This window comes from Sorex araneus, chromosome 11, assembly GCF_027595985.1.
Source record: "Sorex araneus isolate mSorAra2 chromosome 11, mSorAra2.pri, whole genome shotgun sequence".
Taxonomy (NCBI): Eukaryota; Metazoa; Chordata; class Mammalia; order Eulipotyphla; family Soricidae; genus Sorex; species Sorex araneus.
Genome location: NC_073312.1, coordinates 6,356,890 through 6,381,065, shown reverse-complemented (window position 1 = coordinate 6,381,065; position 24,176 = coordinate 6,356,890). Strand labels below are relative to the sequence as shown.

At 54.6% G+C, this 24,176-nt stretch overlaps 1 protein-coding gene and 1 non-coding gene across 4 annotated transcripts in view; both read right to left on the bottom strand.

Annotated features, from left to right (window-relative positions):
• Nucleotides 1-24,176, bottom strand: part of ATE1 (arginyltransferase 1) — a 103,835-nt gene that overhangs the window by 28,607 nt on the left and 51,052 nt on the right. For all 3 annotated transcript variants that reach the window (XM_055119010.1, XM_055119009.1, XM_055119008.1), the window contains exon 11: nucleotides 744-864. In XM_055119010.1, the coding sequence (XP_054974985.1) occupies nucleotides 744-864 (121 nt within the window). The remainder of the gene's footprint in view (nucleotides 1-743; nucleotides 865-24,176) is intronic.
• Nucleotides 12,219-12,325, bottom strand: LOC129399542 (U6 spliceosomal RNA). The gene has a single exon (XR_008627164.1). It is a non-coding gene; the product is annotated as a U6 spliceosomal RNA (small nuclear RNA).

Below are 24,176 nucleotides of genomic sequence, written 5' to 3'. Positions count from 1 at the left end.
GGCGTTAAGTCCGATTTCAAATTGTGTCTGGGCTGTGATACTCAACACTGATGAAACCGTACGCTGATTTCTCGACAGCCAGCGATTCAGTAAGTTGGAAAGGGATCTCCGTTCTGCTCGGAGCGCTATTCTCGAGGAAATTTGCTCCCCTGACTCCTCAACAATGAATATTAAGAGGCCCGGCTGCTGGCACGGGAGATGTGAGCCTGGCAGCTCGCAGGGACGGCCCGTACTGTATAGGCATCGCTCACCAGGGCGCAGAACCGATAAAACTGGCCGACGTGAAACCTGGAACTTTCCGTCTGAAAAAGCTCTTGGGAGCTTATGGGGGAAAACTCATCTGACATTAACGTGAGAATCTCTCTGAACGACCAGGCGGTGCATGGAGATGACTCCAACACCTTGGCTCACAGGGGAACCCCGCGAGCGCCTTGATCTTCAAGTGTTTCCCTAGAAAAGCAGCAGCCTTGCGGGAGGGCCAGGAAACCTGCAGAGAGAAAGGGCACACCCGTGCCGGGCGGCCACCAGGAGCCCAGGAGGCTGTCACATCACTCCGTGGGGAGAAACACGCGACAGTTCTCTTATGTGAACGCTAATAAGGCGGTAAGACACTGGCCATCTTAGCGCAGGACTGGCTCTGCTCTGACTCCGGGAAAGCTAGGAGGAAAGAAACGTCTGAGAGCGGTGAAGTGTCTGATTTACTCGAACCGTCCACCGACACGGCGGCGTCTGCTCGGACCCACCTGCAGCCGGGTCCTGGTTGAAGCGACAGTACTTGGACTTGTCGAGCGAAGGGAGGCACTGCTCGATGGGCACCCAGACGTAGGTCTCCGGACACAGCAGATCCGAAGGGCGGTACTGGCTCTGCAGGAGGGAAGCACAGGGACAGGCGTCACGGCACAGCCGGGCGGCAACTGCAGAGGCTCACAGCTCGACACACTCGACCGGGAACAGCCTCACAGCAAAGACCCAGCGACTCTCGGGCACGGCTCCCCCCCGCTCCCCGGGCTGCAGCGAGACTCCCAGAGCAACCCACGGCTATCTGGGGTATCTGTCGGCTTCCGAGATTTGGGTCCCTACTTGCTTTTGGAGAAAAAAAAAATTAACACATGACTTGCCGAGTGGATCACGAAGAATAGCTAGTCGAAAAACCAAGCCGGCTTTTCATTTATTTTTAATGGACTTTCCCGCTTGGGGGCCACACATGGCAGAGCTCGGGGGCCACAGTAGACCTGCTCAGGGCTCCGTCCCAGAAGTGCCCCGAGAGACTGAGATCTCCCCAACTCAGGCCGCTTCCGAATCCTGACCGCGCTGTTGCGTCTATGAGAGCACTGGTTGACGGAACAAGCGAACTCATTTTCCAACACTGACTCCCACCATTCTCGTTTGAAGTGCGTACACTCAGTCGGGGATAATCACTCAACTCGAATGTGCCGGGGGGGGGAAAAAAAATCAGTCTTGTGAACACAACTTAGGAGCAATCTAAAGTAGCAACCGTGAAAGAGACGGGTAAGGAACATCAGAAGCTTCAGAGAAACGCCTCAGTTTTTTTGTGTTTTTTGTTTTGTTTTGTTTTTTGTTTTTTGCTTTTTACTTCATAAAGTAATTCACAGTATTTGGTAACATTTAATATTCAGACACCAATCCCACCACCATTATACTTTCCCACCACCGTATTTCGGGCGTTTCCATCCCGAACCCCAATCCCTGCTCCAAAGCAGGACCGAAATAATACAGCATTTCCCTCTAAGGTTGGCTGCCTCCTACTCTGAGTCCCAGCAACTGTGGTGCAGCACTCTTGGGAGTGTGGGCACAGTGTGTCCTGGGAAGTGTCGCATGGCCACACCTGCAGCCAGGGAAAGGGTCACTCGTGGTGTGGAGAGTGGCCGTGAGCAGGTGGCGGCTGAGTTCTGGAGTTTTCGGCGGCCGGGTCTGGGTCCCTTAGGGCGGGAAGAGCTCTCACCCGCCCCCCCGGGGCTCCCCGAGTGAAACAGCCTGGCGGGGGGGTTGGCGGCTCAGGTAGAAAGGCCTCAGGTGACACCCCTCCGGCTCTCACAGAAGTCCGGGTGCTTCCTTTGCACGTGGCTGGCCCGGGCTCGCTCCCTAGCCCCACCTCTGGTCGCCTGAGCACTGCAAGGAGTGGTCCTTGAGCACAGAACCAGGAGTCAGCCCTGAGCACAGCACAGCCAGATGTAGCCCAAGCCCCAGCCCCTGAGAGAAATGACTTGTAAGCCAACTATAGGTCCTAAATCTACGACAAAGAGTACACAGTAGATGCTGCAAAAGGTTGTCATTTGCCCTGGAGTGTGTCTGAAATGAAGATGGTTAAACTTCTCTGAAACAGTGAAAAACTTCAGAAATACCAGTTACTTTAAAAACTCCAATGATCTCTTCTCAATTTTCAGATTCAGAAGAGATGAAAATCCAGCAGTGGTTGTTTTTTGTTTTTTTTTTTTCCTTTTTGGGTCACACCTGGCGATGCTCAGGGGTTACTCCTGGCTTTGCACTCAGGAATTACTTCTGGCGGTGCTTGAGGGACCATATGGGATGCCGGGGATCAAACCCGGGTCGGCCGTGTGCAAGGCAAATGCCCTCCCCGCTGTGCTATCGCTCCAGCCCCCCCAAATATTAAAGTGTTTTTTAATATTTAACTAGCAAGAGGCTGGAGTGAGAGTCCAGTGGGTAGGGTGCTTGCCTTGCACATGGCCAACCGGGTTCCACCTCTGGGACCCTGTATGGTCCATCAAGCCTGCCAGGGGTGATTCTTGAGTTCAGAGCCGGGAGTTTTAAGCCCTGAGCATTCTGGGTGGGTCCCAGAAGCCAAAATAATAAAAACCAGAAAGAAACCCTCTGCCACCCACTTTCCCACCCCTGTTATACAAGCCTCGTTTTCATTCTCTATTCTGTTTCATTTGTCTAAAACATAATGTTCCTACCCCAGCCAAAACTGCTTTCGTGAACTGCAAAAAGGTCTCACTTTGCAAACTGTTATCTAGTGCAAAAAGGACCCTTCCCCTCGCCACGCACGCCCTGTGACCACGTTTGGCCAGGGGGGAGGCACTCCAGCTCCCACAGTACTTAGAAGGCGAAGCTATGACGAGATCACACATAAAAAATGGGCGAGCTGATTAACCACTGCTTGAGAGGCTGCGAGAGACTTAAGAGGATGTAAGAGGGGCTGGAGCGATAGCACAGCAGGGAGGGTGTTTGCCTTGCACATGGCTGACCCGGGTTCGATTCCCAGCATCCCATATGGTCCCCCGAGCACTTCCAGGAGTAATTCCTGAGTGCAGAGCCAGGACTAACCCCTGTGCCAGGTGTGACCCAAAAAAAGAAAAGAAGCGAAGTCCAGGCCGGAGAGACAGTGCAGGGGCGAAGGTGCCCTCCTTGCACACAGCTGACCCCAGGCCCATGTCTGGCGTGGCAGACAGTCCATGAACACCACCAAAATGACCCCTGAGCAATGCTGGGTGTGCCCTGCCCCTAAAATAACTGGCAAAGGCTCATGTTAACAGCATGATAACACAACAACAAGTGCCAGGAGCCAGTGACCGGGGCTAAGGTGCCCGGACTGCACGAGGATGATCCCAGTTGGATGCCCAGCACCGGTGGCCCTGTGGGAACCCCTAAGCGCAGAGCCGGGCGTAGCCCACCCCAACAAATACACGCAAAAACAGCATTCACAAGAGATTTACATCTAAGACATAAAGAGCTTAACAACCCAATAATACGATGGGGGGAAAAAACTAAACATCACAACTTTTCAAGGCACATGCTTTAAATATTTCACTCATGGTACGTGAATGCCAGTAAGCGTATGAACAAGTATCCGACATCAGAAATGTGAATTAAAGGGCCAAAGCAATAGTAGAGTGGATGGGGTGTTTGCCTTGCACACAGCTTTGATCCCCAAAGCCCCATACGGCCCACGAGCACTGCCAGGAGTCATCCCTGAGCACAGAGCCGGGAGTAAGCCCTAAGTAGCACTAGGTGTGGGCCATAAACAAAACAAACAAAAACAGATGAGCAAAGGCCTCCATCAGAGGGCCCCAAAGTTCCCTGACTGCCCCTTTTAGAAAAGCGTTTTAAAAAATCACTCAACATGCCTTGGAAATCGGCCTCTTGCTGTTGTTATTTGGGGCCCAGACCTGGCGGTACCAGAAAACAAACCCAAAGTTCTCTCTCTCCGGGCTCAAGGAAATCTTCGTGCCAACAGACAGGGTGAGCTGCAGCTGCCCTCCCTACGCCCTCTGCGCCACCCCCAGTGCCAGGTGCCCGTGGGAAACAGCGCTCTAGCGAATTCACACCCGACAGGGACAAGCCACGGCAGACGGGGCACACACAGAGCATCCCCCACGCGTGGCTGGACACGACCGTCTCCAGCTCCCACGCCTCCCGGCCTGCTCCTAAGGCAGCATGTTCCCATCAGAGCCGATCAGATATTGTATTTCCAACCATCCAAATATTTGGCTTCATGGGGAGGAAAAGCCGCTTGAGTGTACAGATCCCAACTTCTGCTCATCATTCAACCTGGGGAGGAGGTTCAAGTATTGCTTCTCTCCTGGGGCAAGTATTTCAGTGCTTTAACACTGCTCTGGGGGCCGGAGCGACAGCACAGCGGGGAGGGCGTTTGCCTTGCACGCGGCCGACCCGGGTTTGATCCCCGGCATCCCATATGGTCCCCCAAGCACCACTGCCAGGAGTAATTTCTGAGTGCAAAGCCAGGAGTAACCCCTGAGCATCGCTGGGTGTGACCCAAAAAGCAAAAAAAAAAAAAAAAAAAACTGCTCTGGAGCCCCCCCGTGCAGGCAGGGCCTAGGAGCCGGGCAGGGTGAGATGTTAAGCCGCCTAAATCTGGCCGGCTGAGAGCTGGGCGCGCGAAGAGCTGGAGCCCCAGTGAAAGGTGGCGGCACGCGCAGGAAAAATGCAGGGGCCTGAAGGCTCGCCTGCCTTTCCGCGGGGCAAGAAAATGAGAAATGTCTGTTCTAAGAATGCAATTACTTAAGGATTTGGGCCTACTTTCCCCGAGGTCAGAAGAAAAAATATTTAATCAACCTCTAAGTACAGTCATTCTTGTAGGAACAATGAGGTAAGAGCAGATTAATTCTTTCCTAGGGTGCCGGCTTTGCTACGGGGAAGAAATCGAACCGGACACAGCTTTCTCAAAGCCTCGGACCCTGAAAGTTTCCTCTGTCCGACCGGCCCATCTCACGACTCCTGAAAGCGTTCTTTCAATCCCGGCTACCTTTAGACCCCGAGCGCCCCGCACCGCCCCTGCCCCGTGTGGTCTCGGTCAGTAACCCGGGCCTCTGCTAGGACAGCGGTTACAACTGTCCCTGAAAGGCCTCACTAGGCAGCAACGGGCTGTCTCTCGTGATGATTCCACATTTCAGTGGGGGATGGCCCTGACTCCGCCCTGGCCGCTGCTGACACTTAGAAACCGCGCTCAACCTAGAGGGGAACAAAATCCCAAGAGCTTGTTTTTCAGACACGAAAGGTTTAGTGTCCTAATGTGGGGTTGCCCCTGAAGACTGATTTTGCTCAGGGGATGGCTGTCAAATAAAATACTAATATTTTATAGACTGTTAAGTAATCATACCACCCATCCCTCCCCCCCACGAAAAAAAGAGAATAGTTTGTTTTTTTTTTTTTGCTTTTTGGGTCACACCCGGCTATGCACAGGGGTTATTCCTGGCTCTGCACTCAGGAATCACCCCTGGCTGTGCTCAGGGGACCATATGGGATGCAGGGAATCGAACCAGGGTCGGCCGCATGCAAGGCAAACGCCCTCCCCGCTGTGCTATCCCTCCAGTCCCTAAAAAGAGAATAGATTTCAAATGCCAAAAGCTCAATCATCTTGACTCGGTTGCCGCAGACTGAACTTCTATCAAGAGCCAAAGTTGATTTCTTTTCGTTACAGTTTATAAAACATGGTTACAATATCGTGTTAAGTTACACATTAATTTAGTTTGGGCATTCAAAGTTTCGGCACCTTCACAACCACCAAAGTGCCCAAGGCGGGCGACTACTGTCCCCAGGTCATTCCTGGTCCGCCTCCCCGCGCCCACCACTGCTTGGGGGCTATTCTGCAATCTCAGGAGTCCGGCATCACTCCGTACCGTTTCCTTTTTCTTTCTCCCCTCTGCATCCCCGATGCGTGAGCCCATTCCGCGTCTGTCCTTCTCCCTCTGACGGATCTCGCTTGACCTGACGTCCTGCATAATACCCCACCCCTGTGTACAACAACTTCTTTCTTTTTTGGGTCACACCCAGCGATGCTCAGGGGATCCTGGTGGTCGGGAGGCCAGATGGGACGCCGGGGACTAGAACTCAGGTTGGCCGCATGCAAGGCAAAGGCCCTCCCCGCTGTGCTATTGCTCCAGCCCAGAGCCTGCCTTCTGAACCCCAGAGAGTCATCTCGGGGCCTTATCCCGAGTGGGCCTGCCCGTGACGGCGACTGAGAGGGGGGGAGCCACTGGCTCTGGGCGGGTCATCTTCCTCGCCCCCGTCTTCCCTGACGTCACTGGCGTGCAACATCTTCCCAAGCAGAGCGGAGCTTTCCACGGCATCTTCTTTGTCGGTTTTCTTGTTCGGGGCCACACCTGGCAATGCTCAGGGGTTGCTCCTGGCTCTGCAGTCAGGAATGGTTCCTGGCGGTGCTCGGGGGGCCATAAGGGATGTCGGGGCTCGACCGCATGCAAGGCAGACCCTAGCATCTCATCAGACCCTACCCACTGGACTGCCGCTCTGGTCCCTACACCTACATTTCAACTACCCCTAACTGTTTGAAGGACATTTCTAAAATAACTCCCCCCAGTCTTGAAGCCACAGCTCTGCTCAACACTCAAAGCCTCGGCTTGGCAGGCCCTGGTACACAGGGCGAGGGCAGGCTTCCGAGCACGACGCGGGTGCGCACCGGGACCACGCCCGCCGCCGCGTCCTCGGGGAAAGGTATCTTTCATCTTTTCCCATCTGCCCAGACTCCTCCGTGTCTAGAAAAGAACTTCTTACAGATGAACGCACAACTGATCAAAATGAAAAGTATCAAATTTACATTGCAGTAGAAAATTGCCGGCAAGGATCCTAAAGGAGGTATTAAAATTCCCAACGGCTTCCTTTTAAACAAAGTCACAACCTTACGGGGGCTACTCTTTAATCATAGCGAATGCAGAAATCCCCAATTTTAATTTCTAGTGGCCCATAAAAATCCTGTTATTCTGGGCCTTTAAAAGAAGACCCTTGTGCGTGCAGGGCCACAGATGTATACAAACCTGACAGGGAAGAATGTGCTGTAAATGCGCTGTTTTCCTTTGTAGGAGATTAAACAACATGTGAGCGAGAAGCTATTTCTTTAATTAAAGTTGAAGAATTTGAGACTGTTATTTTTCTCAGGGAAAAAAAAAATTCAGAGAAAAGTAAAGAAATACTTTCATATGATATTCACCCAAGTTAGCATTCTTGGCTTTTAACTGGAAACATCTGGGGGTGGGCTTGGCCGATTGTAATAAAACCGAAGTTACCAATTCACACCCTGCCATTTTGAGGGTATTTTGTTTTTACAGTTTTCAAATTCAAACCAAACGGACTTTCCTTTGAACTCTGGGCCCGAAGAGCGAGCCTTCGTAAGACTTCGCTCTTCTCGGGACTATCGTACGAATATTTTCAGAACATAAAGGGTTTGCGAACACTTGCAAAGGGGATCAAGTGGGCAGTCTGCGCTGGAAGTTCAAGTGAAATTAAAATGCACGGACACTTCGACGGCCACATGACTTAGCTCCACACACAGGCACCCGGATGCCCAGGAGCCCGGAACAAAGGAACTATTAACTAACCAGTTAAGTCCCTCTGCAGGTCAGGCTGACACCAGCCTCCCGTTCTTCCCACAATAAATCTGCTGACTGCCTAGAACCCATCTCTGGAAGAGAAGCTCCCGCGGCACGTCCACAAAAGGTAGTTCCAGCTACTCCCCGAGAGAGGGCCGGACCCCCAGACAGAGAAAGTCAGGAGCGGGGCTGATTAAAGCCAGTCTCCCTGGAAGACAGCGCTGGCGGGATCCCCTCCAGAGTCCCCCCGCAGACCCCCTGCCCCCTGGCTTCATTACATAAACAGAGATTGACTTGATCGGGCCCCAAGAGAGTGCTTGAGAAGTAACTCGAGCCGCGCTGTTTGCAGAGACTGTTTGGACAGTGCCACGCTCAGCTGGCGAGGGGCTGGGGGAGCGGGGAGACAAAGGGCCCAAACATCTGAATCCGTTTGTGCTCCCCGCGCGCCGAGGCCAGCAGATGTGCTCCATGTGCCGCGAGGCCGGGCTTGGAAACTTTAAAAATACATATTTTCCGCCCCCCCGCCCCCCCCCCGACAAACAGCCAAGTGATGGCATTCGGTGTTTCTTTAATTAAAACCCAAGGGCTCACAGAGGCCCCGGGACTTACTTTAAAGCTTCCTTAAGACGGGGCTATTTATTTTACCATTAGCAAATCGGAGCGAATGGAGATTCTAATTGAGTTTTAATCACAATCTCTGCTTTTATTTGGGAAACCCTGGGTCAATCTGTGTTTCTTCTAGAACATAACAAAGAAATCCTGTGAAGGAAAGATTCAAGGAGTCAACTTACAGCCCAAATTTAATTTCAAACCGAAGGGTCATAAGTTGAACGGGGGCGGAGGGGGTACAAAAGGGAAGAGGCCGAAAGATGTGAAGACAGAGAAAATAATACGGGAAAAGGGAGAGGAAGAAAGAAAGAAAGAAAGAAAAAACAAACACCAAGATTTCCTCAATGTCAGTGTTTGCCTTGTCAGACCAATGCAGTGAGGGGCGCTGGCCCGGAGCCCCCCACCCAGGTGGGGCTATTCCCACCCACACCCCCACCCCCCGTTCCTGGGGTGAGGGCCCCCGAGGACTGCAGGCCTCTCTCCCGGGGAGTCACGATGAAGTGGCACGTCTCTTCCTCAAGGAAAAGAGCAACGCAGGCGCTATAAGGTCATCTTGCTTTTTTTTCTTTGTTGCTTTTTGGGCCACACCCAGCGACGCTCAGGGGTTCCTCCTGGCTCTGCACTCAGGAATTACTCCTGGCAGTGCTTGGGATGCTGGGGATGGAACCCGGGTTGGCCGTGTGCAAGGCAAACGCCCTCCCCGCTGTGCTCTCTCTCCGGCCCCCGTCTTGCACTTCCGGCCCAGCTGATGAGGAAGAACACCCAGAGGCCCCTGCAGAAACGCTCTGGACCGGAGAGGCTCCCGGCCACACCAAGGGGGGCTGGCGTGCGGGGGGAGCCGTCTCTGGGTCTCTGCTGGGACACATCTGGTCCCCACAAGGCTGAGAGGGCAGGTGGTCACAGAGGGTCACAGAGCCCCTGCAACCCGGCCTGGAGACAGCCCTGCTCTCTCGCCTGCCGCGGCCACTCTCCCGCCTGCTCACCCCGGGACACTCCTGTCTCCCAGGGTGACCTTCTGGCCGGGACGAGCACTGTCCGGCCCAGGCCCAGTGAGCTTTCAAAACGGGCTCACCACCCCGTGCTTCCTACTCATTCTTTCTTTACGGATCTTTTTTCTTCTTGTTGTTTTGGGGCCCCAGTCAGCGCTGCCGGGGGCTACTCTGAGCTTGGTGCGGGGGGGGGGGGGGGTTGTTGCCGGCCACGCTCCAGGCACCCTTGGGGTCGACCAGTGATGGAACCTGGCCCACCGCATGCAAACCCTGCGCCCAGCCAGCCCTTTATCCAAGAAGAAAAGAAATAAGTTGGCACAGCAGGTAGGGCACTTGCCTTGCACGCGGCCGGCCCAGGTTCGATCCCCAGCACCCCATATATTCTCCTGCGCACCCCGAAGGGTGATTTCTGCATGCAGACGCAGGAGTAACTCCTGAGCACTCCTGGGTGTGGCCTCTAAGTCCCTTCCCACCCCCCCAAAATAAAAACCCCCACTGAGTTCGCAATAAATGTTCACTGAATATATACAGAACTTAATGGAAGTGCGTCAAGTTGCAGCCCATCAAAGGAGGGAACTGAGTCATTTTAAATCTCACACGGTCTCAGACCTCAAGAGTATCCAGTTTCATCTTAGTACTGAAAAATGACAGGGTAGGGGAATGATTCAAACTGGCAGGGTACGTACGTGGCATGCGCCGTCGCTGGGGCTGGCACCACTGGGCCCTGAGTTCCGCGGCGCCAGGCCAGCACCGAGCCACCAGCCTTCTTGTCCGCAGGGCGGGGCCGCCCGCACGGCTGGAAGTGGCCCCCTTAATTAAACACGGTGAGGGGTGGGGGAGAACAAAAGGCCAACAACAGAAATAAGGCCAGCTGCCAGTAAAGCCAAGATTAAAAACCTCAATCTCGACAAAATCCTTTTGTTCTTAAAATTCCCGAGTTAAAATAACACGCGTGTGTTAGCAATATCACATGTTCTTATAGAATTAAAACCGTTCAGAATCTAAACCCTTTGGAAACACGCTGTTTGTTTTACTTCTGCGCATTCTTTTACGAGTTAATATGCCTTGAATCAAACAACTGCTAAAAACGGTTCACAATCCTACCCGGCCTTAATAAAGTCAAGCGAGCTATTTCTGATGAGGTCTCTAACTAGACCTAATTATTTTGCTCTAGTCAACATTTTAATGCCCCGAACTCTGAATTCTAAAAGTCTGCTTGATTACACCCCGAGGGCACGCAGGCGTTGGCAATAACCCTGTACTGGCCCTCGGGTGTGATCTCGGAGCATCCTTCCCTTTCCTGTCTGATGGGAGACTCGGAGCAGCTGACCGGCGCCCGTCAGGGTAGCGGTGGCCTTTCCCCCCTGGGCTGAAGGAATCCGGGTAGAACTCACAGCCTGCACGGCAGCAGGTCCCGCGTGTCTGCTCGAGTCCGAGACGGAACAGCCCGTGCAGTGCGGACACCCCGGCCTGACAGGTCACGGCCTCCCCATCCAAGGAACTGTGCTCTGGGTCCGAGGGGTGGCACAGCGGGCAGGGCGCCTGCCTCGCCCATCGCCGACCCGGGTTTGATCCCTGGCAGCCCAGAAGGCCCCCCAAGCCTCTGCAGGAGTGATTCAGCCCCGAGCATCGCCAGGTGTGGCCCCAAAATCACAGAAGGGAAAAAGGGGAAAAGAGGAACCATCTTCCTCATCACCTGAACCGTTTCCACAGGGTGGAGAAACCGAGCTCACCCGCGGCGCGGACAGGCCAAGGCGGGGCTCTAGCGAGTTACAGACAACAGCCGGTCTAGGAAGACAACCTAGAACCCTTCCACCTTCGAGTCTTCTGAGAAATCCAGCCGCCATCATCAGGCGGGCCCCACCTCCACTAGCCACGAGTCATGGGGCCTCGGGTCCCACAGACCCGCACCCCTCTGCGGGGTGAGCGAGACATGGGGGGGCGGGGGGGGGCAGCAGTGACATGAGCCGAGAACGGCGGCGGGGCTGTGGCCGTGCAGGCACCGGGCAATGCTACTCCTGAAGGTCACTGTGAACACCACCGCGCACCAGAGAATTTCTTACAAATTTTTAAAACTTTGGGGCCGGAGTGATAGCACAGTGATAGCACGAGAGGGCGTTTGCCTTGCACGAGACCAACCCGGGTTCGATTCCCAGCATCCCATAGGGTCCCCTGAGCACCGCCAGGAGTAATTCCTGAGTGCAGAGCCAGGAGTGACCCCTGTGCATTGCCGGGTGTGACCCAAAAGCAAAAAAAAAAAAAATTTTTTTTAAGTTAAAAAATCAGGCAGAGGGGTGGTACAGGCGCTCTCACCCGCTGCCCAGGCGGTGTGGTGCCAGCCTCCTGCCGCAAACTGGAGTACGTAGGCACTGTGCCATTCTCCCGGGGGCTCCAAAATTAAACACATGAAGTAGCAATTTTAAAGCTATTGTCGGAACCAGGGCCTCATTTGCAACGCCACGTAAACACCCAGACTATGGATGAGCGGGTCTAAGACGACAGGGCTCCACCTGACCAGCCCCTCAGGGCCGGCACGCGCGCGCGCACACACACACACACACACACACACACACACACACACACACACACGAGACCGACTGAACACACACACACACACAGAGACACACACACACACACACACACACACACACACACACACACACACACCCCTGCCGAGTGCAGGTGGCTTCGATGGACACGGGCACGCATGAAGCCATTCTCAACAGCTCCCAGACCCTCGAGGGGCGCCAGGAGGGCGGGCCTGGAAGGCCGACACAACGTCCATTTTTTTTTTTTTTTAAATATGGAACACTTCACGAATTTGCATGTCATCCTTGCGCAGGGGCCATGCTAATCTTCTCTGTATCGTTCCAATTTTAGTGTATGTGCTGCCGAAGCGAGCACACGACGTCCGTTTGTTACACCTCTCGGTCTAGCCAGCCTGGGGTCTGTGCGCTCCATAGACCTAACCCCACGATCTGAGTATTTTCTTTTTCTTTTTTGCTTTTTGGGTCGCACCCAGCGATGCTCAGGGGTTCCTCCTGGCTCTGCACTCAGGAATTACTCCTGGCGGTACTTGGGGGACCCTATGGGATGCTGGGGATCGAACCCAGGTCTGCCGTGGGCAAGGCAAGTGCCCTCCCTCCTGTGCTCTCCCTCTGGCCCAGTATTGTCATATTATCAGTATACCAGAAAAATTTACACAAGGGCCGTAAGTGAACAGGACTGTGGTAAGTGGGTGGTCCCTGACCACGTGTCTGGGGCGGGGGGAACACTCGCACATAGACCCCGAGCACTGCACGGAATGAAACTTCACTCATTATTCATCGCATAAGCAGAATTCTTGTGTTTTTCTCCGAGGCGGGCGCCAGTCTTCCTGGCATCCTTGCGGAATGCAGCCTTCGCTCTGAGAACGTGATTTTCGTGGACTGACTCTTGGAAGCGCAATTAAAACTCACTCCGGGAAGAGGAGACTCTTTTCCGATTTTTAGTGTTTTTTTTTTTTTAAGCCCCAATTCTTTAGTTATCTCATCACAAGTAATTCTGCAGCATTGTTTTTCTAACTCGTCTTGGAGTTTACTCAATGCATCCCAATTAAATGTAAGGCGAAGGACAATTAAAAAAAAATCTCTCATCGGTTTACTATTTTTACTAAATTACATCATCACAAGTCAAGTCGATGCTTAAGAAACCCACAAAAGCAGAGAGTTTGGTTCTGAAAGAGCGAGCAAGGGCCACGGCGCACAGCTCACCCGGGGTCCGTGCCCAGGAGACCCCGGGACACAGGGGCCAGGACCAAGCTCTAAACACCTCCAGGTGTGGCCCCCAAACAAGTCCCCCTTTGCCCCAAACAGTACTTCCACAAGGAGAGTATCTAGCACCTTCCCCGGGAAGCACCGGTGAGTGTGGCGGGGACCACGGGAGGTGCCGAGGCCTCAGCCTGCTAGAGGGAGCCGCTAGCCAGAGCAGGCCCAGCCCGGCCCCGGGGCCCGGGGGCTGAACGGCACCTTCCACAGGCAAAGGTGACCCCACTCGGTGGCTGCCAGAGCGAAGAGGGACGGAGTCAGGACTGAGAAGCCAGAGACGGCAAAACAGAACAAACACGCCAAAAAAATAACAACCTTCACGTTGTGCGAGGTAGTCTTCATTTTTCTCTCCAAATGTCCTCTTAAGAGAAATAAATTTTAAAAGATAAGACTTTTATTTCCCTTATTACAGAGAGGACTGACATCACTGAGTTACTAAATTTTCCTTATAATCCCCTCGAGAACTCGCAAAGGAAAACTGGGATGTACTGAGAGAGAGAGAAAAAAAAAGGCAGCTTTTAGTACTTCAGCTTGAGATAAAATAGCCACGAAAGATGAGCCCTGCTAAGTCTTACGAGGTGATATAAAATATGCCAGTGCCTCAATAAATCCAAAATCCTGCAGAAATTGGGAAATAAACATATTTTATCAGTCTATATAAAAGGCGGTCTGGTTAAATTTTTTTTTGCATCAAATTTTTAGTGTAAAAATTCTGATAAGCAGAAACATCTAAATAGAAAACAAGCACTTTATTTCTCTTTAGAAGCCTTTGCTATGGCCCAATGTATGTTGGCTGTCAAATTTTTATTGCTATTATTTTTTTTTCCTTTTTGGGTCACACCCGGCAATGCACAGGGGTTACTCCTGGCTCTTCACTCAGGAATTACCCCTGACGGTGCTCAGGGGACCATATGGGATGCTGGGAATTGAACCCGGGTCGGCCGCGTGCAAGGCAAACGCCCTCCCCGCTGTGCTATGGCTCCAGCCCCTGACTGTCAAATTTTAAACGGTTTCCAGTAAGAGACGTTTCTCTACTCTCATGAACAAATTTTTCATTTATCTCTAATGTGCAAAAGAACTTATTGTTCAGTATTAAGTTTTCTTAAAAACACAAAAGTTGGCAACTTAATTTTTTTCTAACCGGAAGAAGTAGAAAGAACTTGGTCAGGGGCTGGAGCATAGCATGGCAAGCAGTGACCTGGGTTCAATCCCTGGCACCCCATACGGTCCCCTGAGCACCTCCCGAGTGACTCCTGAGCACTGCCAATGCCACCCCCCCAAAAAAAGTCAACAGTGTGATAGAACTTGACGAATCATGGCACATCATTATATTACAATATTTGAGTGACTTAAGATCGTAAGGCTACAACTGCCTCTTCCCCTCTAGTTAGTGCCACAAACTTAAATAGAAAGGCTTTGGAAAGTGTCGGGTACAGAAGTTCGGGCTCTATTTTTTACTGAATGGACATACCCGAGCCACGTTGGAGGGTCCCGGGGGATGGGAGACAATGGGGAAGGGCTTTCAAACATCAGCTCGAGGGGGAACACGGGAGAGAAAGAATCATCAGGGCCAGAGAGAGAGGACAGCGTGCAGGGCGCTTACTTTGTGCTCAGCTGACGCGGGTTCGATCCCCAGCATCCCATACAGTCCCCCGAGCCCACCAGGGGTGATTCCTGAGTACAGAGCTAGGAGTGAGCCCTGAGCACTGCTGGGTGTGGCCCCAAAACCAAAATGGGAGGGAGGGGGAGAGGGAGAGAGAGACAGAGAGAGAGAGACAGAGAGAGAGACAGAGAGAGAGAGAGAGACAGAGGAGGGGGAAGAGAGAGAAAGAGGAGAGAGAGACAAGACAGAGGGGGAGAGAGAGAGACAAGGGGGGAGAGAGAGAGGAGGGGAAGAGAGAGAAAGAGGAGAGAGAGACAAGACAGAGGGGGAGAGAGAGAGACAAGGGGGGAGAGAGAGAGGAGGGGAAGAGAGAGAAAGAGGAGAGAGAGACAAGGGGGGGAGAGAGACAAGGGGGGGAGAGAGAGACAAGGGGGGGAGAGAGAGGAGGGGGAAGAGAGAGGAGGGGAAAGAGAGAGAGGAGAGAGAGACAAGACAGAGGGGGAGAGAGACGGGGGAGAGAGAGAGACGGGGGGAGAGACAAGACAGGGGGAGAGAGAGAGACGGGGGAAAGAGAGAGAGAAGAAGGGGAAGAGAGAGAAAGAGGAGAGAGAGACTAGAGGGGGGAGGGGGAAGGGAGAGAGAGAGAGAGAGAGAGAGAGAGAATCATCAAACACAGGTACACGCGCTTCTCCAGAACAGGTGGGCTCCTGGCAGGCTGAGCTGAGCAGGGCCAGGCCCAGCAGACTGCCGAGTCCCGGCCGGGCTGTCCACCCGAAACGGGTCAACACTGCACGCTGGGTGCGGGAGGAGCCGAGCTCAGGCACCGGGGTCAGAATGATTCCGTCCGCTTTGTTATTACGGGGCTGCCAGGTTTACTTGGCCCTCACAAGGCGAACAGCACGACCAGAAGCCACTGCAGACAGACCGACCCCACGCATGGGCGCCACGAGCCGCCTCACGGTTAGGGAGTTGACGCGCGTTTGTAGCTGCCGCTCCTGGTGGCCGCGCTGCACGTCCCTTGTTGAGTCGCAGCATTAAATCACGGCTCAGTGGACACGAAGGCCGAGTACCAGCACCCCAGAGGCCATTTAAGACAGTCTTGGGATTGTCGATAGTTTCTGAGTGCACACGGTGATGCACCAGGCCTAAGAAACCTCTCTGGAGTGCTGTCCAGGAGAGTTTAATTCCAGGCTGTTCTGGCGGACCCCAAAATCAATCTCTCCGGAAGCAGCCACTTTGGACAGCAGCTGTCCAATTACCAGGGCAAGTAAGTGGGCCCCGGTGATGAGTGCATGGCACATTCAGAAAGGGTCTCTCTACCCGGGCGCTGCTGGAATTAGGGTTGGGAATCCTTCCTTCCTTCCTTCCTTCCTTCCTTCCTTCCTTCCTTCCTTCCTTCCTTCCTTCCTTCCTTCCTTCCTTCCTGCCTTCCTTCCTTCCTTCCTTCCTGCCTTCCTGCCTTCCTGCCTTCCTGCCTTCCTTCCTGCCTTCCTTCCTGCCTTCCTGCCTTCCTTCCTTCCTTCCTGCCTGCCTTCCTGCCTTCCTTCCTTCCTTCCTGCCTTCCTGCCTTCCTTCCTTCCTGCCTTCCTGCCTTCCTTCCTGCCTTCCTGCCTTCCTTCCTGCCTTCCTGCCTTCCTTCCTTCCTGCCTGCCTTCCTGCCTTCCTGCCTTCCTTCCTGCCTTCCTGCCTGCCTTCCTGCCTGCCTTCCTTCCTGCCTTCCTTCCTGCCTTCCTGCCTGCCTTCCTGCCTGCCTTCCTTCCTGCCTGCCTTCCTGCCTTCCTTCCTGCCTTCCTCCCTTCCTGCCTTCCTGCCTTCCTGCCTTCCTGCCTTCCTTCCTGCCTTCCTTCCTGCCTTCCTGCCTGCCTTCCTGCCTGCCTTCCTGCCTGCCTTCCTTCCTTCCTGCCTTCCTGCCTTCCTGCCTTCCTGCCTGCCTTCCTGCCTTCCTGCCTGCCTTCCTGCCTTCCTTCCTGCCTTCCTGCCTTCCTTCCTGCCTTCCTTCCTGCCTTCCTGCCTGCCTTCCTGCCTGCCTTCCTGCCTGCCTTCCTTCCTTCCTGCCTTCCTTCCTGCCTTCCTGCCTTCCTTCCTTCTTGCCTGCCTGCCTTCCTTCCTGCCTGCCTGCCTGCCTTCCTGCCTGCCTGCCTTCCTTCCTGCCTTCCTTCCTGCCTGCCTGCCTGCCTGCCTGCCTTCCTTCCTGCCTTCCTTCCTTCCTGCCTGCCTTCCTTCCTGCCTTCCATCCTTCCTGCCTTCCTTCCTGCCTGCCTGCCTGCCTGCCTTCCTTCCTGCCTGCCTGCCTTCCTGCCTGCCTGCCTGCCTTCCTGCCTGCCTTCCTGCCTGCCTGCCTGCCTGCCTGCCTTCCTACCTTCCTGCCTGCCTTCCTGCCTTCCTGCCTTCCTTCCTTCCTTCCTTCCTTCCTTCCTTCCTTCCTTCCTTCCTTCCTGCCTTCCTTCCTTCCTGCCTGCCTTCCTGCCTTCCTGCCTTCCTTCCTGCCTTCCTGCCTTCCTGCCTTCCTTCCTGCCTTCCTGCCTGCCTTCCTTCCTGCCTGCCTTCCTGCCTTCCTTCCTTCCTGCCTTCCTTCCTGCCTTCCTTCCTTCCTTCCTGCCTCCCTTCCTTCCTTCCTTCTTGCCTGCCTGCCTTCCTTCCTGCCTGCCTTCCTGCCTTCCTTCCTGCCTGCCTTCCTTCCTGCCTTCCTTCCTTCCTGCCTTCCTTCCTGCCTGCCTTCCTTCCTTCCTGCCTTCCTTCCTTCCTGCCTGCCTTCCTTCCTGCCTTCCTTCCTTCCTGCCTTCCTTCCTGCCTTCCTGCCTGCCTGCCTTCCTTCCTGCCTGCCTGCCTTCCTGCCTGCCTTCCTTCCTGCCTTCCTGCCTGCCTGCCTGCCTTCCTGCCTGCCTTCCTGCCTTCCTGCCTGCCTTCCTGCCTTCCTTCCTGCCTTCCTCCCTTCCTGCCTTCCTGCATTCCTGCCTTCCTGCATTCCTGCCTTCCTTCCTGCATTCCTGCCTTCCTGCATTCCTGCCTTCCTTCCTTCCTTCCTTCCTTCCTTCCTTCCTTCCTTCCTTCCTGCCCTCCCGCCCTCCCTTCCTTCTCCCCAGGGACTGTCTTGGGTGCTGTAGAATGTTTACCAGTGCCTCTGGTCTCAACCCACGAGATGCAGGTGGCACCCATACCCGGTGCCAATGTGCCATCAGGACACTGCCCAGGATCCCCGTGAGGGGAGGAAGGACAGGCAGCACGCCGCCCCCCCCCCCCCCCGTGCCAAACTGCTTCACAGCGAGCAGGAACCTGGGCTGGAAGATCCCTTCACGGCATGACTAAGGCTGGCTTAGAAAAATCAGGAAACAAACGGGCGTTAAAGAGTCTGAATGGTCAATTTCTGTGAATGACTTAATTTATAACCAGACTCCCTAGAAAACTATGCGGCCTCAAGAGTTTTCATTAAAATGACAATATTAAGATTTATTTTAGAACTACAATTCTAAAATTATAACTCTAAGTTATAATTTATAAATTTACAAACTATAAACTTGTGGGGCCTTTTCAGTATGAAGGTGCGAGTGTAACAGCATCTTCACTTTCTCATCAAACAATTCAAGCAGAACTATCTCGAAACTTTAATTCACACCTTCAATCGACATTGCCCCAAGTCGTTAAAAACAGAAGGTCTTTCTTTTTTTTTTTGCTTTTTGGGTCACACCCAGGGATGCACAGGGGTCACTCCTGGCTCATGCACTCAGGAATTACCCCTGGCAGTGCTCGGGGGACCATATGGGATGCTGGGATTTGAACCCGGGTCGGCTGCGTGCAAGGCAAACGCCCTCCCCGCTGTGCTATCGCTCCAGCCCCAAAAACAGAAGGTCTTTCCCGAGCCCAAGATGGCGCCATGGGTAGGTGAGACCCTTCACCTAACGGTCAGCCCCTCACCCGGCATCACTGCCCCCAGGCACAGGCCCTCCCCCTCAGTCCCTCGCCCGGAGTCACTGGCCCAGCGGGGGAAGCCTCAGAGGCTCCTGGGCATCAGCGGGGGGTCCTCTCCCCTCCACCAGAAAACGACCTTCGCTGGGGACGCGCCGAGGGAGACTGCCTGTCTGCCACGGATTTGCCCTCCCGCCTGGCCAGCGTCCTGACCCGTGTCCTCTCACCACGGTCCACCTACTCAGAGAGGAACTTTTACTATAAATCAGGGATGCCGCTAGACACTCCCCCTCCGTCCCTCAGCGAGAACAGTCCCAAAATACAGAGAGCAAAGATGAGGATTTTTTTTTTTCATTTCACACATGAAACTTTGTCACTCCTGACGGTCTGGATTTAAAACCGAATCTTTTTTTTTGGGGGGGGTGGGGTCACACCTGGCGATGCACAGGGTCCACTCCTGGCTCATGCACTCAGGAATTACTCCCAGCGGTGCTCGGGGGACCATATGGGACGCTGGGGATCGAACCCGGGTCGGCCTCGTGCAAGGCAAACGCCCTCCCCGCCGTGCCAGCGCTCCAGCCCCTAAAACCGATTCTTGCATTGGTGGCTCTTACTCAATAGCTGGCCACACGTCAGCACCCTTCTCACCCCGCAGACGTTTCCGGAACTGCCAGAGTGATAGCACAGTGGATAGGGGACTTGGCTTGCACGTGACCAACCTGGGTTCAACCCCTGGCGCCATTTACGGTCCCTAGAGCTCTGCCAGGAGCACCACTGGGTGTGCCCACCCCCCCAAAAAAAAAAGACAAAACCTTCTATAAACTCTGGGGGCTGGAGCAGTAATACAGCAGAGTAAAGCAGTAGTACTTGCACACAGCTGACCTGGGTTCGACCCCTGGCACCTCCTATGGGCCCTGGGCACCACCAGGAGTGATCTCTGGGTGCTAAACCAGGAGTGAGCCCTGGGCACCTGCAGGTATGACCCCCCCAAAAAAAATGTGGTGGGGGCTGGAGTGACAGCACAGTGGGTAGGGCATTTGCCTTGCACTCGGCCGACCCGGGTTCAAATCCCAGCATCCCATATGGTCCCCTGAGCACTGCCAGGGGTGATTCCTGAGTGCAGAGCCAGGAGTAACCCCTGTGCATCGCCAGGTGTGACCCAAAAAGCAAAAAAAAAAAAGGGGGGAGCAGAGACCATTTTGAAGCATGACAGAGAGGCCAGAGCCAAAGAAGGAAAGAACTGACTGGACACACAAACATAAAATTTCAGTTTTCTCCCATGTGATACAGAAATGAGAACACTGGGCTTCCTTTCTTCCTTCCTTTCTTTTTTTTGGAGGGGGAACCACACCCAGCTCAGCCTTACTCTTGGCTCTGTGCTCAGGGCTCACTCCTGGCAGTGCTCCGAGGAGGACCATCCGGGGTGCCGGGGACCGCGCTGGAGCCAGCAGCGTGCCAGGCAAGTGCCTTAGCCCCCGCCCTCGCTCTCCAGCCACGAGACCCTGGACTGCTTAGGCGAGGCCGGGCGACAGGCCGGTGGCTGCACCGTCTGCTTTGCGTGTGGACCCCCACGCGTGAGCCCTGGCACCGAACGGTCCACAAGCACTGAACGAGGTGACCCCCCCCCTAAGCACGGCCGGGCGTGGCCCCCTGCCCCACCGACCGGGAACTGCCTATGTCTTTTACGTGCAAAATTCCACGTGACTGCTTCAGACACCAGGACCTGTGAGTCCGGCCCTTCCCAACCCCTCCAGAAGGACTCGGCAGTCCCTTGTCAAAAGCATGTTTCCAGTGTATAAATGTTAAATTGCAGCTTATAGCTGTTGTCACTTTTTAATGTGTTATATTTGATCTTGCATGGTGTGAAATAAAAGTTTAACACTGGTGGGGCCGGAGTGATAGCACAGCGGGGAGGGCGTTTGCCTTGCACGCGGCCGACCCGGGTTCGATCCCCGGCATCCCATATGGTCCCCCGAGCACCGCCAGGAGTAATTCCTGAGTGCAGAGCCAGGAGGAACCCCTGAGCATCTCTGGGTGTGACCCAAAAAGAAAAAAAGTTTAACACTGGTGTAAAAAAAAATAATAAAAAAATAATAAGTAAATAAATAAATTTTTTTTAAAAAAAAGCATTCTGTGGTCTTTTTTTTTTTTCCTACTCTGTCAAATTCTTTGGCTATTTAACATCAAGGAAAATAGATGCTGAATCAAAACCTCCAATGCTGGGTTCCTGCCGCGGGTGACTGATGAGGTCATTTGTGTTCCTTTCGGCCCGGCAGCGGCAGAGTCACCGGCACATGTGCCCGGATGAATCACCCGGGCCGAGAGCCTGTAGTAAAATAACATTCGCTCGTTTGTCCGCTTGGGCGGCTGCAGCGCCGGGGGGGGGGGGGCGCGGGGGGCGAGGCAGGACGGGAGCCTGAGGACGCGGCTCCTGAACCCACAGTCTTCCGTGGCCACTTCTGAAAGCGTCACGCCAGCCGCCTTCCTTGAAGCCAACCCCTGGCGCATCCCGGGCAGGCTGAGTGGGGCGCTGCGTCTAGGAGTGACTCATCGCGGATGAATGAGGCTGTTGTTCCCTCCCTGACAGGCCGGCCCTCTCTGATGTCTCGGCTATCTGATGTCTGGCCCCGTCAGGAGCCCACCGCCGGCCGCCTGAGTCACTGCTTACTTTGGCCTGCCGACAAGTCTGCAGAAAGAACTCAGTCAAAACAGCGCCCTCAGATCCACGGCGGCCCCGGGGAGACAGCACGGGGAAGCGGCAGCGGCAGTGACCCCCAACGCCACTCCTGCACACCCCGACTCTCGCCTTCCGAGGGACCCAGCGGTTCTGGGACGCAGGAGGGAAGGGGTCAAACCGGAGAGCGTGTCAGGACTTTCTGTTCAGACAATAAACACTCTGGAAACAGAAATTCTTTTTTTTATTATTATTATTTTTTGGGGGTGTCACACCCAGTGATGCTCGGGGGTTACTCCTGGCTCTGCACTCAGGAATTACCCCTGGCGGTGCTCAGGAGACCATATGGGATGCTGAGAATTGAACCCGGGTCAGCCTCGTGCAAGGCAAACGCCCTCCCCGCTGTGCCACCGCTCCAGCCCCAGAATTCATTTTTTATATCACTGTATCACTGTCACTGTCATCCCGTTGCTCATCAATTGGCTTGAGCGGGCACCAGTAACATCTCCACTGTGAGACTTGTTACTGTTTTTGGCATATCGAATACACCATGGGTAGCTCGCCAGGCTCTGCCGTGTGGGCAGGATACTCTCGGTAGCTTGCCAGGCTCTCCGAGAGGGACGGAGGAATCGAACCCGAGTAGGCCGTGTGCAAGGCGAATGCCCTTCTGCTATTGCTACCTGCTGTGCTATCGCTCCAGGCAAATTTTTTATAGACTTCAGAAAAAATAAGTAAGTATATTTAACCAAGGACTCAATTTTTAAGGTAATTCCATATAATAAACTACATTGCATACATTTATACAATAAACAAATACAAACCAACAGCTCACAGCTCTTTTTTGTGAGGTTGCAAAGAACAAAATAAACCCAGGAGGTGTGCGGTGCAGGGCTGGTGTCCACCCCTCACTGTCCCGGCTCCAGGAAGGGCCCCGCCCCTCCACTCCTCTCACCTTGGGGACGGGGGGGACGGGGGAGAGAAGGGGGGCTGCTCTGAGCTCATTCCCTCCCTGGCCAGTGACAGGCACCACCCTGATACGTGAAATGACGAAGTGAGCCAAGAGGGCCACCTTCGACCACTGGACGCCTGCACACCAGTCCCGGCGCGTGGACGGCGGCTGAAAACTCAAAGTCAGAGACCAGCGGTTTGGTCTGTGACCTCACGCGGGGGCAGCCTTCCGTCAGCAGACGGGGTGCTCAGACACTGTCGGGGGATGCACCGGGGTCAGGGTTGGCTGCCGCCTCAAAATGAGTCACACAACACTTCGTGCTCAGCAGGATGGCAACTGTCAAAATAAAGAGCGAGCAAAACAACAACCACCAGCCGGAAGGCGGAGAAACGAGGCCCCAACGCTGGTGGGAATGTAAGATGGTCAGCGGCAACAGGAAACAGCACGGCAGATGCTTTCAGAGTCACACCGGAATCACCTAAGATCGCCCAGTAATGCCACTCCCAGACAACAAAAGAACCGAGGGCAGGAACCCGAACACCCGTTCTCACAGACATCGCACCCACCGCAGCCCGTCGAAGGAGGAAGCAGCCCCGTTCCGCTCCAAGACGTGATGGAGAAACAAACGCAGTCGGAACACAGCAGAACTAACTTCAGGCTTACGCGGGAATGAAGTCCTTACACCTGCTACAACAGCGGGCAACGGGATGACTTCTCGGTAAGGGAAATAAGAGAGTCCAGAAACACAAATCCGAGGGCACCCGGAGCGACATGCAGCGGGGAGGCACTTGCTGTGCACACAGCCAACCCAGGTTCGACCCCCAGCATCCCACAGGACCTGAGCCCGCCAGGAGTGATTCCTGAGTGCAGAGCCAGGAGTCACCCTTGAACAATGCTGGTGTTCGCCCTTGTGACCACACCCACCGCCCAAAAAAAAAAAGACAAATCCGTATGACGACACTCAGAGGGGTCAGATTCATAGAGACAAAAATCCACAGAGGAGGGGGCTGGAGCGATAGCACAGCGGGGAGGGCGTTTGCCTTGCACACGGCCGACCCGGGTTCAAATCCCAGCATCCCATAGGGTCCCCTGAGCACCGCCAGGGGTGATTCCTGAGTGCAGAGCCAGGAGTAACCCCTGAGCATCGCTGGGTGTGACCCAAAAAGTAAAAATAAAAAATAAATAAAAATCCACAGAGGAAAAACAAACGACAGGGGCTGCGAGGGAGTGGGGAGTCCCGGGCCTTGGGGAACCGAGTTTCCTGGAGACGGACGCTGGTGGCACGCCACGTGCGAGCGCCCACCTGAAGCCAGGAGAGGTGGTGACCTGTTCCGTGTGTTTTGCCACGACCGCCGGGGCCAGGACGCCTGGACGGGCAACCCCCACCGGGAGCCGGGAGAGGACGCGTGCAAGGAGACCCCCTCAGAGGACGGCCGCCGGCGGGGGGACCCTGCTCCCACTGCAAGCAGGGGACCGCCACCAAGGAGAGGCTCCTGGAAGGTGGGAACCACGTTTGCGTCCACCTCCGCAGCCCCCGGGGCCAGCGGCAGCAAGGCCAGAGGCCCGACACCATGGTCACTGAGCAGTTCACGGGGGCAGTGCCAGCACCACGCGCCAAGGCCACTTCCTGACGCCTCCATCCAGCAGCTCTCGGGAGAGTCTCCCAGGCCGGACCTCCTCTCTCAGCCACAGACCCCCCCAGCCGGCCAGGTCACACCGACATCACCGTGTCTGAGACCCGGCCACAGGGCCGCTGGGGACAAGCAGCTGCAACAGCCCCTCCCCCGTCAGCCGGGGCCCGAGAGACGCACAGAGGGGAG